The sequence below is a fragment of the Haliaeetus albicilla genome, chromosome 7 (assembly GCF_947461875.1).
Source record: "Haliaeetus albicilla chromosome 7, bHalAlb1.1, whole genome shotgun sequence".
Lineage (NCBI taxonomy): Eukaryota > Metazoa > Chordata > Aves > Accipitriformes > Accipitridae > Haliaeetus > Haliaeetus albicilla.
Window position 1 is genome coordinate 37,932,060 of NC_091489.1, and position 19,837 is coordinate 37,951,896.

The window sequence follows — 19,837 nt, forward strand, 5'->3', positions numbered from 1 at the left end:
TTAAATCATAAACAAAGACAACAATAAAGTATTTGTTTGCCCTCCTTCTCCCCTTTTTTTTTTTTGTTTACTAAATGGCTCTAAAAAGAAAACAAGGAACTTCTTTTGTTTTGGTGGACTTCATGTTACAAACTTTTTTTTGGTACTCTTATACATATTGGCACAGTAGCCACACATTGAAAAGTTCTGATTAAAATTTTCTTGATCCTGAACTTGGAATAAAGACACTGAGTTTCACTGGAAACACTCCATATTTACTGCAATATAAACGAAAGTACAACTTGGTCCATTATTAGCAAAAATCTACAGCGTAAGCTTTTATTACAACTCACCTCTCTCCACTGACTATGTAAGGAGCTTTGAGGACTTCACTGCCATTAGATGGCATCTTAGGTGAGATGGACCTACCCTTATTATATAACAGCAAAAATACCAGAGAGTGTATCAAAGTATGACAGAAATCCATCGACATACCTTTAATTTTACACCCTTTGTACATGGGGATGAGTCTATCTGTGCCTTCTGGTGGCTTAGAAAAGGGCTTACGGGTTGGATCAAAGAGATTCAGCATAGATGCAGCAAGCTCAAAGCCAATCTCTTTTGAATTGAAGTTGCTGTGTGTCCATTCATCTACACAGTATCTCCTGGAGTACTTTGTTAAAGGACCAGCAGCCCTGATACTGACATCATTAGTATGGAATTTGGTATCAATCACAAGTCTTCCATCAAAAACAAGGCAAGCATCATTAATTGCCTTAAAGGTTTCATAATCCACTGCTCTGTAGGCAAAGCTAAAAAATGCCTAAAAAAAGAGATGTAAGTAAGTGTAGGTTACTATGTATTAGTTACTGGCTAATTTCATAAATCAAAACCTACGCTTCATTCTGAAAGTTATTTATTTTAATAAACAAGAATATGAAATAAAGTATAATTTTATATACACAGATAAATCCTTCTGATCCAGTATTTACAGCTACTAAAGTTAAAACAAAGACAGTAGAGAGAATTACTAAACTAGACTCATCTACTTCTGGTTATTAGACAAGTTTTATTTTAAAACCTTTAATATTAATTATGTCAAATAGCCTGAGTGGATGTGCATATTTTCTGTGTTAGTATGAGCATATAAAATAGACTTGAACCCTATATGAAGTTGGTTTTCTTCTTTCAAGTGCTCAAGCCAAACTGAAATATGTAACAGAAAAGTACAACATACTTTGTATTTTAGCAGGATAACTGTATATTACAAATATTTTTCCAACTGTTGTGCCTGTTTACCAACAACCTATGTTACTATGGCTACCAGCACAGGGATATTCAATGAAATGGAAAGACAGGAAATTAGAATTGTTCAGAGGAAATGTCATGCTCACTCAAACTACAGCAGCAGAATTTAAGCCAATGGAAGCTGTGGAGGCCAAGAAGTTTGTGAGAGGTACAAAAGGACTAAATACTTTCATGAAAAGGAAAGCGTTCAGATTTATTATACTTGATAGTGATGTAGATTTTGGAAAGCATATCCAAACTTTGTCAGGACTGAAACATATCTCTAACTATTCCAGATCTGGATAACACTTGCTTTAGGAGGCAGGCTAATCTGTACTTCCTCAGTGCTTGGGACTACTGCCCCTGCAGTGGCAGGGCACATATCCAGATGGACATCGGATCCATCTAGATCATCCAGATCAGCCCAGAGGAGGCTGTGTCTGTAAGTAAAGTACTTAGTACCTTTGGCAGTCAGTTACTGAATCTGGTAATGAGCACAGCAGATACCCATTCACTGTTTTGGTTTGTGGGACTGAAAAAAGATGTGACTCCCGTTCTTTGAAAACACTGCCTGTGCTGTCTTACTCCTCCTTACAGAACTGGCCCTGAGGTAGGGATTTATCCTGGGACCAGCATCTACTGAAGCCAGGAGCTTGTCTTGCCCACAGAAAGATTTCAAGGGCATTGAAAGAAAATCACCCTAAATCCTTAAATTCCTCCTCTAAGTCTCAAAGAAAAAAGCCAGTGATAATTCCCTTCTTTTATCTTCTCATGGCACCTGCATAGTCCCTCTCCTAGCACATGAGGAAGCAGATCAGACCTCATCTCCCAAAACAGGAGCTGAGGTGGCACCACCACGACAAGCACTACAAAGCAGGCGGTGCTGGAAGCGGCCACCAATTCGTCCTACGCATGAGGCTTCCGCGTGGAACAGATGTGCACACAGCACGTCACGAACAATGTGCTGGATGCCTGAAGAGACGCTTTGAAATCCAGCGCAGCGCGAGAGCGAGGACTCCAGGGTCCCGCCACAGCCCTCGCCTTTTGTCTGCACACTCTGCACAGACTTTGCACATTGATTAGCAGAGAGGAGCTTTCAAATCAATTTAGAATCATGTACACCTGACATTTCTCTTGATAGGCATTTTATCGGGTTTTCTACATTGCCTAAAAGTAACTTTGAAGAGGCAAAAGCCCATCTGAAATCTGGAACCAAAAATGTGCTCACTAAGGACAAAAGTGCCTGTTCAGATAAAGCCGAGAGAGGTGCTGGGGAATGTAAAACCTGCATCACCTGGAAGTGTCTCAGTTCTGAAACATGAGAAATGAGGAGCAGGTAAGCGAGGCTGGGTCACTCCAGCTTGGAACTGGGGGCCACACGCACAGAACAGTCCCTGCCCCAAGCCCTCACCTCCATCAGAGTGCTACAGATGGCAGAAGCTGGAGAAGCTACCACTGCGAGCAGCATCTTCATAGCTGCCTCTTACAAAGGATAAACTGAATGCTGGCAGAACAAAGGTCCCCAAAATAGTGTAAAACAGGAGTGCACACTGGACATTGAGGGTTAAAAGTAGTAAAAATGACAAGGTTGAGAGATGTTTTAAACAAGATCATGGTCTGCAAAGTGTACAGATGAAGACTGACTGTCTCATTGCTACAATATAGTTTGTGAAGCTTCAGAGCCTTTGTAAAGAGCTCTCCCCTTCATCAGTGCCCTCAGCTTTTAAAATGATTAGACGACAAGTTGAATGTTGCTGCCCACCATCAAGAAATATTACTGTACAGGCTGAGGAAAGGGTGAAAAGTTGTCAGATGAGCATGTGTTAGCTTGCTGCCTTCATCTTGAACAGCCCAAGACATAACTTTATCAGGGCAAACCAGCATCAGTAATACGTCCTTCCCTTAGTGTCAGCCTCAGGGAGGACACGGCTGTGACCTGGGTAAAAGTATTACCCAATTATACCACCAAAGAGCTTTCCTGTAGACTAAAGGGAAGCATCAGATGCTCACAACCGGCTGGATAAGCCAGCCGGAAGAAAAGGCACAGGAGAGGGAAGCAAAGGGAGCTGGAAATTTTAGCAACACTGGTACAGCAGAGATGCGGCAGCAGAGGAGCCAGAGCCTCTGGGCTTGTTTGCATATAAAACAAGTAATGAACTATACACAGTTAAGGGAATCCTAGCCATCTAGTAGATCCAAAACCAGGGAAGCTCTGCGCGTGAGGGCAAGAAGACCACACAGCCCCACATCCTGCCGGCTGACAGGCAGGACAGTGTCACCGGAGGGGAGGGGAGGGGACGGCTGCAACCTCCAGGCTGGGAGCCATCTGTCAGCCCAGGAGGGGAGGGAGGGAGGCTGCTGCTTTAGGGAAAGAGGAGATTTTCTCCCGTTGTTTTTATCCTGCAGGACTCAACAAATTAAGCCCCCAAGAACTGCCAATCAACAGTTGATATTGGCTGAAATCCCAAAAGGCCCAGAGCTGCTGCAGTGCCGATTCCTCCACAGCCTGCTCCCTTGCGAACGCAGCTGCCTTCTTGCTGGAGGCTGCTCTCTGGAGGCCTGTCCTCCTCTGAGCCTGTCCTCCCAGGCGGCTAAAAGTAGATACAGGAGCCTTGCAAGGCAGCCAAACTGGTTTTGGAGAATATAAAGCCCCCAACATCACAAATAATTGCACATCTCTTATCTTAGAGGCTGGGTAAGAGAGACTTCAAGAGGGAAGAACCATGGCTGGAGAAAGGATGGGCACAGGACGGGGGGCACAAAACGGCAAGAAAAACCAACCATGAGGAAATGGGGGTCTTGAAGGAATGGCATAGGCCACACAGGCAAGGTGGTGGGGAAAAGAGGAGGGGGTGATGGGGAGGTGGTGAATGACTATTAAGTCGCAAGAACAAGAACCACATGGAGATCTCTGCGGAAGAAGGTTAAAAATAGAGGGATTTCAGGGAAAGAGGAGAGAACTTGAAGAGCTGCGTGAGGAGAGTGGAAGGAACATCACTACTGGTACTGGTATGGGGACCAAGGTCAGGAGACTGCCGGTAAATAAAAGTTCTATGCAAGGCCTTCGCCTCCATCAGGAAGGGCTTAACCATCCATATGGTAAAAAGAAAAGGGTTGGGAAAACCCAATGACTTAGGGCTTTCCAGTGCAGGGGAGCCGGCAGGGACCAGCAACTCGTGGGGAGCTCTGCGGGGGAGGCACAAAGCTCTTACTTTCCAGAATTACAACAGACTTGCTGCACAAAGAAGTGTGCACACAGCAGGACGTGTTGAGGGGGCCATACAGCTTCCTATGGATGCATGTTTTGAAGTGACTCTATCAGAAGTGCTCACTCACATGGATTAGCCCAATAAAGAAAAACAGAACTATTCTGCCCATCAGGAAAGGCTAAAACCTTTCCCAAATCTCACAGTGGGGTCATACTTGTGAGTGTGTGTATAATTTACTTAGATAAGATAGTGATACTGTATATGAACAAAAACACAGTCATTAATGTAGAGGGAGAAAAATCTGTTTAAAATATATTTTAATTAAGTTACATAGTAGGTCTCTCTATCCTAACATTTTTGCCTCCTATTATGACTTACTCAAGTGCACATAACTACAGACAGGAGTCGCTGTACACGTTTAAATAATAAAAGAATTTCTGGAATTATTTAGAAAATTAATTAAGAGTATTTGTCACTCAGCAGTGAACAACTCTTTGAGAGTCAGGTGACTTAAATACATTTTAATCCAAATCAGTCAGGGCATTAACAATGATTTTATTTGGATTTGAAAAAACCCCAATCCTTTAGACTAAAAAGTGAATGTTCAATCTTCTAGAGACAATGAGAAAATAGATAGACCAATGAGGGATTATCTAAATGTGATGGTCTTTGTCTTAAAAAACAGACTGAAGGAAATACAATGAAAGCATATACTTACGGAACACTGCAATTTAAATGGTTTTGTATTAGTAGTGAAAGCAGCACATGTGATAAGGTCTGGGTCGTCGCCTCCGTTCCACTGTGCCAGAATACTGTCACAATAAACAGACACGCCAGCCTTTGATAGTGCCTCCTGAACAGCACTTTCGATTTCGTTGTTGTTAAGGCAAGTAACGTTTGAGCTGAGTGGAGGCTGTACGAGATGTATGCGAGAACCATTAATTCCAAGAGATAAGAGGGTTTCTACCGTGGTGTAAATGTCAATTGTATTCCCATAGACAATGACGTTCCCTAAGGGAAAAAAAGGGGGAAAAATTTCTAAGACGTACAATGAAAACCTTATTAGTATAACTCAGATGATAATAACACAAAATTGCTCTCTTTGACCCTCTTATTTCTCTGATGCTATGAAGCAAACAATGTTACCTAGCAACAGTAGCTAAGATAATTTAGTGAAGAATCTGTACAAAACATCCCACAAAGTAGGCAAGTACTTAACACGGAAGTACGACATTCATTCTGGCCCCATAATTTGAAATTATTTTGATTGAAAATCCTCTAGGGGAAAAAAAACTTTTTTATTTTGTTTTCCCTTCCCTCCTCAATTTTGCTCATTCAAAGGACTTACTGGGGGAGGGGAACAACACCACAGGAACAAATTAAATACATCATGCAGAAAAAACCCCCACCACAAACTATGGAAAGACCAAGTTATAGAAAACAAACCATTGTGCTATACAGGAGGTCACCAGTGCTGCCGCTTCCTTCTGCAAAAGCCTAACCTCCAGACAATGGAGACGCCCCTGCAGACGTACCCCTGTGCTTGCTGCTTCCTATCTGCCAGCTTGTCTCACCAAACTGCCCTGCCGAGGGGCACAGGCAGCCGATGCACTGACAGGCAGCACTGGCAGCTCTGCTCCGCTCTTTGAAGACAGCTGCCTCCCTCCAGTGCACATCGGAGAACGCCCAAAACCTACATGCCTCAAGTACAAGCTCTGAACCAGCCAGTCTCCATCCTTGCACACTGCCTAGGAATCAGCAAGCTTGAGACAGACATTTCTGATCAGTTGGTGTGAAAACAGTGTTTGGATTTCGCTGCTCCTTTTGCAGTGCATTGTCACTAGAGCAGAAACCACTATTTAAACCAGCTTTGTCTTTCCACTCACTGGGGAAAAGGAGTTCTGATTCAAACCCACACCTCCCACCTTCCATTGGAATGCCCTTAACAACAAAGCTGCAGGCTATATGGTAGGATCTTGCAAATTCTCTTACTGAACCGGTGCCACTTCAAACTGCATAGTTAAAGCTGAGAGTGAATACGTGAGGATGGGAGGGAAGCAGGTTCTGTGTGAGCATAATGTGACTCTCCAGCCTAATGGGTAAAGCCCTCCTGGCAACAAGGGAGGCAGAGCTGGGATGCATCAGAGCATCTGTATGTTTCATCTAAGGATGGTTTAATATAAAACATATAAACATTGCTCTGAGCAGGGACTGAAACATGCTCCTCTCCTTCCTGTTCCCTCTGTCCCCCTGCTTGGAATGGAAACCATTTTTCTGCTCCGTGATCTACTGAGCCTTCAGGTAATCCATGCAAATGGCACAGCTCTCGTAGGACAGACTGGGAACTCCTCTCCCGGTGGCTAAGGACCCTTTGCTACGAGGGCCGCAGCCAAGCTCCTGCCCGAGCAAAGGAGGATCGAGCCCAGGCTTGTGGGCTGCTCCGTGCATGCAGCAGTAAGCATGCACACAGCCACCAGCTCTGCGCCTGTGCTGTGCTAGCTCAAGCTGCAAGGCCAAGATAGATGGAGGAACATCCAGCGTGTGAATTTTGACAGACCTTCAGTAAGACATCAGCTCCTGCACGTTAAGTCTGATGGGTGTTTCAGTATGCCAAGAATCTGCTCTGTCAGCATAAGGATGCATCAAATGCACTTTCCCAGTGCTTTTAATGTCCCACACCTGGGCAACACTGCTTGTCAGCAGGTGCATTTATTGCTTTCTGGGAAATCCCTGGCAGAAATAGGAAATAATTGAGCCATACCTACACAAGCTAACATGTAAACATTCTTGCAAGAGAGGACACCATACACTCCGGGATGAAGCTGGGAGAAAGAAAATTGCAGAAAAGCTCACACCCCCCAAGTGTCGCTTTTCCAGGTAACGTAAACCAGAAGAAAGCCAGTGCACAAATCCCAGGCCATCCCAGGCTCATCCAGTCTCAGACTGAAGCTGAAGGATAACACAGAGGATACAGGGCTTTGTATAAGACAACTTAGATACGGCAGAAGTTTCTCTACGAGCTCTGTGAAAATAACTTGTAGTCTGGCGTTGAAGGAAAAGCATAGGGTGGAATGGTCTAATGACAAATCTTGTTGGAACATATGAAGTGTTTCAGGAATGGCCTTTAATTGACATAAACAGCAGCTGGCACTGGCTCCCCACAGACTACATAGCAGTTACTGCGATTAGAATTTGGACAAACAGCTGACTTTTCCTACATAACTGGCTTGATCTTGACTTTAGGCAGCATTTGTTTTCCTACATGACACTGCAGTAAGAAGTGATGAGCAGGTAAGAGTGCCTCATGCAACTAACTTGCACGTTTATCTTGGCATTGGCATTTATGTCTCTCTACAAGTGATAGCATCCGCTACAACCTGAATTTTATTATTTCATAGGCTAAACTGATTTCACTGGGACCATGTTTTACTGCATGAGACACAGAGCAATACTAAACAGAGCATTCACAAAGCCCTAGCTCCCAAGAATATTAATGATAAAAATTGTTAACAGATGTTCTATTATTCCCCTTTGACTACAAGGTTATTTTATTTGTCCATATCAGTTTGGCTACTTGTAGCTGCCAGATAAATGTATCTCTTCATAACTGCCAGAGAAAAGAATTGCCCCATGATTATACATGCTCAGAAATGTTGGAAAGCATATTTTTACTGTTCACATCAGTGACCAGACGGACAGAACAATTTTACCTGCAACAGTATTCATCTGAAATCATAAGAAAGAGATCTTACTACTTGCATAAATGTAATACAGAATAAGTATAATGTGTGATAACGGGAATTCCATCCAACGTGTACATTGCTAAGCTGACTTTCTAAGCCAGAAGAACCCTTTCCATCGCTCCTGCCTACAAGGACACCTATCTGTAGGCAGCACTCTCCTCATGAGAGAGCCAAAAAAGAAGGAAGACGTAAGACTGTTCCATTTTTTTTTTCACTGCTGCAGCAGGGTGTAATGCAAGAAGTAAACAAGGAGCACTAGTGGTGAAATACAAAGTTCGATATATTAATTTTTAGTAATCTACTGTGCTAATAGTGCAGATAAGAATGTGGTACATGGATGCTGACAGCCTCACATTACATTTACACATTTTCAATTAGCAAGGGCTGAAAAACATAAGCAGCTGAAGAGGATGCCGTGGCTGGGAAAGGGGAATGAGAAGTGCTTACCAAAGGCATAGGCTAGCAAAGTTTTGTTCTGACTTTAAGGCAAGTAAGTCTGCGCAACTGAGAGATCCTCACCATTTGGCAGAACCAGCCTCTTTGGAGGGAAGTTCAGTTATTGCATTATATGTTGGCATTTCTGTATATATGAGATCAGATTCAAGCCCTGCATTTCTCAAGGAAAATTAAAATTCTGTTTTATATGGTAATATTAAATACAACTCCATTAGATCAAGGAAAGCAGTGGTCCTTTACTGACCTCTTGTAAATCAACAATTTACGGTTTCTGCTTATTACAATATTAGTGGCTTTTTAGATTACAGTGCTAGTAGACTAGGAACTACAGATATTCATTATGGACTGAAATTATGCTCACTGGACAGATAGCAGTTCCTCAGGATGCTTTTATTATTTAACTACATGAAAATGTATCTATCTGTGAGTAAACATAATAATCTTCCACAGAAAAAAGCAGCCATAAATAAAGACCGTTAGAGTAGTTTTATCATTTATTACTAGAATGTCAGCGTTCTGCGGCAGAGCAGGCTCGTTCATTTTCCACAAGTGGAAGCACAAGATTTCAGTGACCCTAGCATGACCTGAATCTTTTTAGTTTGCAAAAGCTAAAGGAGAAAACCAGTATTAGCTAAAGCATCAGTGGCTCCGGTTGGTGATTCATGCACTGGAATTTTAATGCGATAGTATTCCTACAAACATGCTTTTAATAAGGCAGTAAACTATGTTTAGGTAAAGAGAAAAAATAATTGCTCCATTTTGGGCCATTAAAGCAGTTTTGTTCCTTACTTTACTCCCATCCTACTTTTTATTTTCATGGAAAGCGCAGAGCTAATAGGAGATGAATTTCAATTAGTCACAATTACAGTTATAATAGGTTACATGCATTAGGCGGCTGGGTTTCATCAGAGAAGCCGCAGCAGCAGCCGTCGGGGCTGGTGCTCACCCTGCTCCCAGGCCCTCGGCAGCAGGAGGTCATTCCGGAGCCACCAGCACGACCGGCCAGGAGCAAAGGCCTCCCACCCCAGCTCAGGGGACCCTGCTGCAGCCCACCATGCTGCAGGTGGCCAAGGGGCTGGCAGCAGCAGATGTGGCTCACCGCTTCTCCCATGGGCTCCTCGAGCAACACCCGCTGCTGAGTGCCGGCCAGATTCTCCCGTCACCTCTCCTGAGGCGAGGAGGAGCCCAGGGAAGAAGGCTGCAGTGAGCACGCCGCTGCCCATCCTTGGCGGCACAGCCACTGCCGGGAGCACCGTTGCTTCCACCACGGCGTGCACGCAACGCCTCCCACCAGCACGTGCTACCAGGCTGATCCTGCTCTACTTACAACCCGCAAAAAAGCATCCACTGATTCCATCCAGAATGAAGTGGCACCCAGTGCTCACAGAGGGAAGAAAAGCTATTAAAAACCCTACCTTAACTCTTAATTAAAAGCTGCTCTCAAAATCAGTGCCACCAAATGAAGATTTCATCCAATTAGGCTAATAAGACTCACATTGTGAAGCTCAGTGATTAACGCTTTCCTTTAAAAAACCTCCAGAAGTAGAGGTGGTCTTGAAGGCACATTCACTCTCCCTCATCCGGGGCTTTTCTCCCCCAGCCAGGGACCGGTGGGAGCTGCTCCTTGCCCCAGCCCCCGGGCTGGCTACGTGGGACCCTGGTGGGGGGGAGTCATCCAGTGGCCCAGCCAGAATGAGGCTCTGCACAGCAGGCTCCAGACTACTTTTGATAAACATAGCAAATGGCTGAATAAGAGGAGCACAAATAGAAGCAAGTTGCGTGGAGAAAAGACCATGTATAAGCTGAGAAGAATTATTATTGTGTCTGAAGTGGGAAGATGAAATGTCTATTTCTGTGCAGCTACAATAACCAGCATATATAGTTTTACTAGGCACTTCATTTTCTTTAAACATAAGCAAATCTTATTTGTTAACGTTTTGAATTCTAACATGTTTAAAGCAGGTTAGTAGGAATTTGACAAACAATACTTTAGTTTTGATGAGATTAAATACATGAGGTGTAATATTACTATTTATTGAAGGCAAAACTAGGATCTGTAGAATTTCAGAGATGAAAAGTAAACAGAAACATAAAACTTTGGTCATCCCAGTAGAGCAATAGCATGGCCTGCAGAGAGCTGACAGACATCCAAATCAATTGCTGAGCTCCACAGGAGCCTTGCCTCTGCGTCTCCGTGAGCCTGTTGCCTGTTAGGCTGCCGCCAGAATAGGCTAGGGTCTGAAAAGTGGACTCATTCTCAGAAAGAGCAGGGATCTTGGACACAGCTATGATCAAGTCTGAAAGAACAACATTCGTAAGAAATATAGCTGGAAAAAGAAGCTGGGTGAGGAAAAACAGAAACAGAGATAGGTGGAGAAAGACTTCTCCAGCTGGGCACTCTTTATAGCTTACATCTGCAGTGGCAGAGAACATGAAGTGGGAAGAGCAACTAAAGGGAACTGGAGCCAGAGACAGGGTGGGGACAAAGGGAGAGGCGTCATCTCTCCCACAGACCACGTCTCCAAAAAGTCCCTCCAGACCAGCCTCATCGGGAGTTGTGGATTTAGCTTATAACCAAAGACAGGACAGTGCCCAGTTAAGATATCCAGCTTTACACCACAGCAAAAGTCAGCAGCAATAATGAAATTATGAGTAATATAATATTATTTTAGTATTAATAATAAGAAAGGTGCATTCATCCCAAAGCAGCTGAGGTGCTGTAAGACTGCCGTTCACCTGCAAAGCGATCCTCCTGGGCACCTTGTGCCCCAGCCAGCAGCTAGTTCTCAGGCAGTGTTTCTGCGCAGGTGGACTGGAGCACATTCCAGGACTGGACACACATGGATTTACATGAAAGACTAGCAGTAGCAAACAGGGAAAACTAACAACCTCAGCTGTTTATGCAAATGCAGCTGTGCGTATCAGCTGGACATCAGGTAAAACTGTTCGGGCAGGGGCTGGTATCAGCTGGAATCCAGGCGGAGCGGGACTGCTGAAGAGGCTCTATTTACATGCCTGAGGCCAGGAAGCTGTTTGAGGAAAATGCAGGCAGAAATATCATGTTTATTGTCCCCTGTCCTGATCTGAGCAAGACTTGAAGGATGATAACGAAACTTTCAGTGTCTTGAGAACTTCCCTGAAGGTCTGCCAAGCAGGACATGAACCTCATAGACCACACCAAATAACTACCAATTTTCATTATGTTCTCTATGAATGAGCGATGTAAACGACATCTTTAAGGTAACTCCTGTTGTTGCACTTGACAGGAATTTTCCACAAAGACAGCTTTCCTGCTCTGAACTCTGTCCTAACTCAGATCCAGCACACAGAAGTGACATTACATGAACTCGCTGTTTGGTCTCTTTTTCCTGTAGCTGAAAGTTTAACTTGGAAGCCTGGATGATTCCAGATATTTTCAACAGCATACACATTCAGTGAATGAACTAATGAATATATGAACAATGCACACCTGAACAGGCTGAGGAAATTCAGGTGTGGTGGACATCCGCACAAGTGTGTGATTTTAAGGGTTAAAAAGAAAATACTGGGAGCCTGCAGTTCTAAGTGAAAATCCGTAACTGACATAACTGAACACAAAGATGACAGATAGTGAAAAAACCCCACTTCCTATTTTAGACCTGTTTTCTTTGTGTTATGCTTCAAGTCTAGATATTTTTCTATACAACAGAAAAACACATCCACTAATTAAATTATTATTTAATTGGCTAATTAATGACTCCAGCCAGATTTGCATTTGGGACTCATTTTATATAATAATTATAGATAATTAATCTATCTCAAGCCTTTCTTTCCTAGCTAAATATGCTGGGTATCAAAAATGACAACAAATTGTAAATTAATCTGGAAAACAAAGCACAGCAGATGAAAGACTTTGTTAGAATTAATCAGGCTCCAATTATACCATGGCATTAAGGAAACAATAAGCCTAGAAAACATATCCGTAAATGTGCGTGTGCTAACGAAAACCCTTACCTTCCGAGTTGACAATGTTTTCTTTCAGCCAGTGCATTGCCTTTAAGCAGTCCTGATCGTCATTGAGAGTAAAATGATTGGAAGGGACTTTCCCTGTGTATCTTTGTGGCCATTTACTTATGACTTCTCTGTTAGTTGGGAGTTTACTGATATCTGCACCAGTGGGAGACAGGACCTGGAAGAAATTAATAAATGAGTGAATGAATATACAGCATATATCTTGGAGAACCATTAAGGAAGATTTTAAAAAACAACGACACAAGCCATTTGACTACCTACGGGTTGCTATCCTTGTACATCCAAACCCTTCTTAACATTCAGCAGCAGCAAACACATCAGTGGCCACAGAGAAAATAGACTGATGCTAGTCTGAGTTTACACACACAGGTACACATGCATGTGTGTGTATTCCATATTTTCTATGGGATATGGGTGACCATTTTAAACAGCAGTACCACAACAAGTAAATAACAATACAGGCAAAAGGCAAACGAAAGGGACTTTACAGCAAACAGCAGAAATGCATAAATATATGATTGAAGGATCTCTGAAATTATTTGAATAACATATGCCTTTAAATGACACTTGAAAATTCCTTGTGCAGCAAGACTGTCTCCATCTTTTGTCAGCAAAAATAAACTTTCTAAAATAAGAGAGATTTTGTCCCAGAGAAAGGGACCAACACCTGCTTGATGGTTAAAATGCCAGGATTCAGTAAAGTGTTAATGGTATAATGCTACTTTACAGTTACAAATTCAATCTGAATTAGACAGAGCAAAAAAGGGAATCTGATCTATGACTTCTACAGCATCAATGGTTAACGTCCTGAACAATGTTCTCACTGACCATTGGATCAACTGAAATACTATTTGGTCATATAAAAACAGGCATGACATCAAAAGATCTTACTTGCCCAACAAGTAAATCTTCTTAATCACAATGAATAAAGTTTTATTAGGCATTAATTTGACTGCTTACCAAATAAGGAACAACTCATAAAAAGGATGGACTACAGCTCTGTGTAATAAAACAGAAACCAGATGATAAAAATAATTCCTTCCTATTTTTTGTAGGGCTTAAAAGTGAGAATAGAGGACGTTAGGTTTTCTTCTTGAAGGCAGATAAACCCCCAGTTTTCCCTTGCTTTGTTTATCTTTCTTTCTCCTCCAGTGTAGTTACTCCCCATAACTTATTTTGCAAGTCAGAGTTACCTCCAAACTTCTTTTTCTAGGAGCACTTGAAGTCATTCAGACCACACTTCAACTTTTGTTTCATCCCTGTTGAATAGTCAGTATGGATTGTTGTTTAAAGTGTGGCTCTACTCAGAAAAGTGATTATAGAAAAACTGGGGCTTTCTTGCTCCACAAATCTGTTGCACTCGTGCAGTCCAGATTTCACTAGGCAGCTGATCATACCTCACATTCACATTTGTGACTTATGGTGAACAGCACTGTAAAAATCTGTCAACACAGGCTCAGTTTGATCTCCCAGTTTTAAAGGCAATATACCTTGCTCATGATTCCTACCCAAAACCAATCAGTAAAATCACTGCAGGCAACAGGGCTATACAAAAGATGACCATTTGGTTTACACAGTTTGAAGGCCACGTGATGACACACAGAAAGAACGAACCCTGGCTGGGATGTCCGAGTAGAAGCTGAGCCTGTAGGGCTGGACGTCAGCTTGATTCCACGTTTCACGTGTAACTAAGGGTCTGCTTCAGTCTCACTGGAAACTTAACTGTGTGCCACAATAACACACAGCACCACATACGTGCCTAGGCATGGTCATCATGTGAGATGAGTAATTAATTTGATAAGGAATTCTCTCCATTGCCAAAACTAGGTCAAATGGTGTTAGACCAGCTGGAGTTAAGTCTCCTGTGGCTAGGGCCACATGTCAATTGGGCCTACTCTTCAGCAGGTTTAATGGTCACGGTGGCAAAAATACTGGCAGCTTTGCTTAATATCTGATACTGAGCAGTGACATTGCTGGTAGAAAATTTTGTAAAACCTCTCATCTCCTCCAAATTCTATCATCACACTGAAATAGTACAACCTGCTACACTGAAGGGCTGCAAGCTTTCTGGTTATAGAAACCAGAAAGAAACTTGCTCAGGACTACTCTACTGCTTTGCTAATCACACAAACACTATTCACTGTAAAAACTGAATATATTATTATGTTTTTCCCTCTGCACACAATCTTACCTGGTATTTCTGTCCAGTACAGAGAACAAGGTAGTCATATGGTACTTTTTTCTCCTTGGAAACAACTACGTATTTGGCAGCGCGATTTATGCCAGTCATTTTACCAACCACAACGTTAACCCAGGAACAAAGTGACATCTGTGCATAATCTTCATCATTAAAACAGTGGCTGTGAAGAAAGAATATCTGTAAGTGACATTTCAGCAGCTGACAGCAGGCATTAATTAGACATCTGGTGAGTTAGCCAAAGTCCCCTAGTGGTTCAAGTCTGTTCTCTCGCTGTGAGTTTACGGCAGTCTATAGTAAAAGATTAGTCATTATGAAATACTCAGTTACAAATTGACAACTTTCTGCTAAAACCAAACAATCCCTCCCAGCATTGAGCCTTACAACCACATAATTTAAAAACAAAGTCAGAAATAGATGCTTTACTCTGTTTTTGCTTTGCAGGCTGATGCAAGGAGGCTTTTGCACCTGCAAAGAAAATATTTTAACAGTCTAATTCTTTCTCCTACATAAGACTCCCTTAGGAAGTTTTTTTCCACTGTTGCATCACTTGGTATTCAACTTCACCAGTAGTGGCTATGGTGAGAGACAAATGCAATGAAGGCACCATTGGCATTTTAACAGCCATGTTCCAAAGTACTAGTCTGAAAAGTTTAAAAATAAATAGAAAGCTAGGAAAACAGTTGTCAGAGCTAGAAGTAAAAGGCAGAGATTTCAAATTGCCTCTTGGTGACCCCTTTCCAAATGAACTTTTCCATAATGCAAGAATGAAAAATTCTGAAAACATACTACACTGACCCCCTACCCCCAAACTTTCAAAAGTCTCCAAGATGCAGCTGAATTCCTCTGCCAGATGAACTGAATATTAACAGGAATAAAGAAGAAATTATCACACAAGCTATCCAAAAGAAAACAAAATCAGCAGGTAAGTGAGAGAAAGAGAGACACAAACAGTGCAGATGTGAAAAATATTAATCTTCACTAATTTCTAACTGAACACAATTTATTGTTAATGAAAATGGGGAAGCAACTTTTATAATTTCAAAGCAATTACCTGCAGTGCTAGGTAACAACCAATATTAAGAATTGTCTGTTTTAAGAAGCCAAGCCTTGTTCCATACAGTAGTTATGGTTTCCAGGGCTTTTTGTCCCTAAATGTCTTACAGACTAAATGTTGTCCAAATGAGATACCTCGATAGAAATCTTATTTTCAGGGTGTGTATGGTGCGCACATTCTGAGCATCACGCTCTGGCAGTGTTAATTCAATATCAGTACCAAAAAACTAAGGAACCTAAAATCACTTGTCGATTTTGAAAATCTCATGCAAGGTTTACTTCTGCAGCTGTTAAAATTCAGCAGTGTTACAGCCTGTTTTCAGTGTAAAGTATCATATATATCCCTATGTATGATAGAAGTATCAAAGATCTGGAATCTGCTATTTAAAAAGCCAATTTTGAAGCAACATCTGAATGGAACAAAACCTCTTTTAATGCCTCATTAATGAAAATTAAAATTATTTCCAAAGGTCTTTTATGGCTCAGAGTATGCCTCCACTCTGCCCAACTAAGCAAATACCAGAATACTTATTTATTATTGCATTTGTACTGCCCTCTCTGCTTAACAGATTACTGGAAAGACAAAGATTCCTGAAGATAAAATACTTCCATACAGATGTACAGTACACACATCATTATAAAATGCATGGAGGACCAGAGAGATAATATTTTCAATGAGGTCCGTTATGACTCTTGAATACCACTGAGTCTTGCAGTAGCCCATTATGAAAATACACAGTACGCTGCTGGCCATTCTGCAAATCCAGCTATACTCAACTCAATACCTTCCTGATACTGAAAACTTAAACCAGACAAAATTCTGTTAAATTAGGTACTTTCAGTAGAATTGAAGATTAATGCTAATCCCAAACCCATTTATAGCTTCGTAGAGGGATGAACCTGCAGGATCTAGCAAAAAAGAATGCAACAGGTTTTAAACAGGCAAAAAAGATGAGTGGCTGATGTTACACAGATGTCTGGTTTATGAGATCAGAGTGACATGGCAAGAAGATGGAACTTGCACATCTTGTGTGAAAGGAAGCTGAGTCTCACCCCTGCTAGCACTTCACACCTATGAGACAAGATGGGAATGGACAATAAAGAGATCCTGGGCTTCACCCAGTCTGTGAGCTGAAGTCAGTGCAGAAAAAAAAAAATCCATGGCCATTCAGAGGCTCAAGAACTTTACTTTCTATTGATACTGAGTGATGAAAAATATTCCACTTTCTTTTTACTTAATGTAATGTGATTAAATAGAAGGGGATTCAGCTCATGTTCAAGCATTTGATGCCTTTATATTATACCAGTGACTGCAGCAGAGAACGCTGGAGAGAGACTTGGCACTAGCAGCTATTATTTTGCCTTTAGTACCAGAATATACGTTCTAAAACAGAGCTGATTGCTAGACATTAATTGTTGTTACTGAGTTCCCAAAATTGTCATACCGGATGCCACAGAAACAAACGAAGTTGCTTTCATAACCTGAAGAATTTCTGGGCTGAATGACCAGGCTTTCTGAGGTGCTCTGCATCCTCTGTACTCACAAATACCAGAGGCAAATAAACAAGGGAAGAAAACCACTGACAATTGCAAACTGTAATCATGCAGAAATCTATAAATAAAATGGACATCAAGGATAGATGAGGGTTTTCTAAAGCACCTTTATAATTGAGGTGCACAGCTCCCAGGAGACTGGCACTCCAAAATCACAGTGAAGCTTTCAAAAATCATAGCCTGCAGAGTTCAATTTTCACTCTTAATCTGCTTTCAAATTTTAACAGCTAATTCTGGTGAGGCAGCTATGAACTGCAACTTTCAATCAGGAAGCATGTTTTGTTACTACAGTTTTTACAGTATACTTAGGAAAAAGAGTACGTGCATTTATGTGAGCACATAATCCCTTCATTTACTAGATTTGTACTTAAACACACCCCTTTCTACAATAAAAAAATTAATTCAGGTAACTACTTATAAAAAATTCCTTGACAGGGCAAAGTTCCAAACAAGACAAGGTGGTTTTAAGCAGGTTCACATCACACCATTTTCATGTCTTTGTAGAGATTTCATTTTTAAGGTTCAGCAAGCAGACATAGAGTTGTTTCATCATTTAAAGAGCTGGCCCTTTAGTGCAATGCCACTTACTGAGTAAAAGATTTGGTAAGAAACAATGTACAGGTTCCAGAGAGCCACATGCCAAATCTAAATAAATTTTACTAAGTTCATTCCCTTGCTATTCAAAATAACTGATTCATTTTAATTCTATGCTGCTCAACATCCAGACCAATCATGTTCCTGTCTACAGTGAGGATTGCTAGTCACTATTCCAAAATAAAAAAAATAAAACCATCAAAACAAATATACTAAATTTAAGTGAGAATTATGTACTGTGAATTTTAACGAGGTAATATCTTGTCCTACTAAATGGAAGATATTTTACTTATCGGCAAACAAGAAAACTTGTGAAATGTTTAATCGCTCACTAGACAGAAGCACAGCTATCTTCACAATCTTCCCTTCAGCTCTTTTGCACCAGACCCATGGCTCTGCCAGCCCAGGGGAGGTAAGTGTAAGAGACAGCACTATGGCTGGGACTGGAGACAGACTTCCACAGTCCAGTGACTGGCACACAAATAGTTCACAAGCAGCAGAAGTGATGCAGCATAGTTCTTCCAAATTTATCCACAGCAATAATCCTAAACTTTCCCCCATATACTCAGCAAAATTCCCACTATCATCAGTGGGATCTGCATCTCACCACATGGCTGCCATAAGCAGACTTACTAGTCACATTGCTAATATTAATTCTTATATGTTCTTTTGTTCAGCATTATTTGGAACAAAATTCATGGAAGCTAAAAACTAATATTTAAAAAGCAAGCATAAGTCTTTGTCATTTTTCTTTAACCTGGAGATCTAAACAATCTAAAAAGTCTTGGAAAGCAGAGACCAGTGTCCTGGTATAACACAATGGATTGCTGTCCTGAAGTTACTGCTTTAGCAATATTTCACTAGTAATAATTATATTCAACTCATTTCACAGGTGAATGCACGTTGTATAGACAGATTGGATTATTTTGAGGCTATCTGTCTATGTATCTATCTGAAATTTAGGACAAGTTCACAAAGAATTACAAAGTGTTATGTTTTCCTTCGAAGCTGTGGAAGTGTTTAGATATTAAATCAAACCTGTTAATTAAAAATCTTCTATGTTTGGAGCCTGGTAGGTCTTTTCCTGGAAGGCCATGAATTGAAATCAAGGTCAGATTGTTGAACTTCAGATGCGGACTGCAGAAAGAAAAATAAAATGCCACAGTTCAACCAGTGTAAGTTTGCTGAGGGTCCGTTTGGTACAAGCATAATGCGAGTGCATTTCAACATATGGTTATACACAGTGTTTACAGCTTAGCTTCCCAGTCCATCACTGTGACTTTCGGGCTGCATAGCATCCAGCACAATATTGTCTCAATACTGACAGAGATATTTAGACTCTATCATGCAACTAACAAGCTCTGTTCCTAAGGCCTTATGGCAGGACTTACCTTCCATGACTACAAAAGCTATCGTAAGACCACCAAGTCTTTGCTCAAACACCTTTGCTGTTCATAGCTCACCTTCTGTAAGCTGCAGGAAAGGAAAAAAGAATTCCTGACAACTGGTAATTTGTCTGCTTCCTGCAACATGTCTACTGAAATTAGGAGGGCGTATCAAAGGAGCAGCACAGATTTTCATTCCATATTCAGGAGGATATAGAAAGTAATTCCTTTACACAGGCCAGGTACAAAGTGTTTTGTCATTTTGCTAAGATGCATGTGTCTTTGGACACAAAAAGAAGAATACTTTCCACTGTAGTTTCATTAATGCCAGAGTGTGGGGGGGAACAAGACTGACAGTATGTTGAA

General features: G+C 41.5%; 1 protein-coding gene across 3 annotated transcripts in view; it reads right to left on the reverse strand.

Annotated features, from left to right (window-relative positions):
- CFAP61 (cilia and flagella associated protein 61) overlaps window positions 1-19,837 on the reverse strand; it is a 123,705-nt gene that overhangs the window by 31,955 nt on the left and 71,913 nt on the right. For all 3 annotated transcript variants that reach the window (XM_069787785.1, XM_069787787.1, XM_069787786.1), the window contains exons 18-22: window positions 19,125-19,223; window positions 14,877-15,045; window positions 12,668-12,842; window positions 5,194-5,486; window positions 475-802 (exon numbers count right to left, since the gene is read on the reverse strand). In XM_069787785.1, coding sequence (XP_069643886.1) covers window positions 475-802; window positions 5,194-5,486; window positions 12,668-12,842; window positions 14,877-15,045; window positions 19,125-19,223 — 1,064 coding nt within the window. The remainder of the gene's footprint in view (window positions 1-474; window positions 803-5,193; window positions 5,487-12,667; window positions 12,843-14,876; window positions 15,046-19,124; window positions 19,224-19,837) is intronic.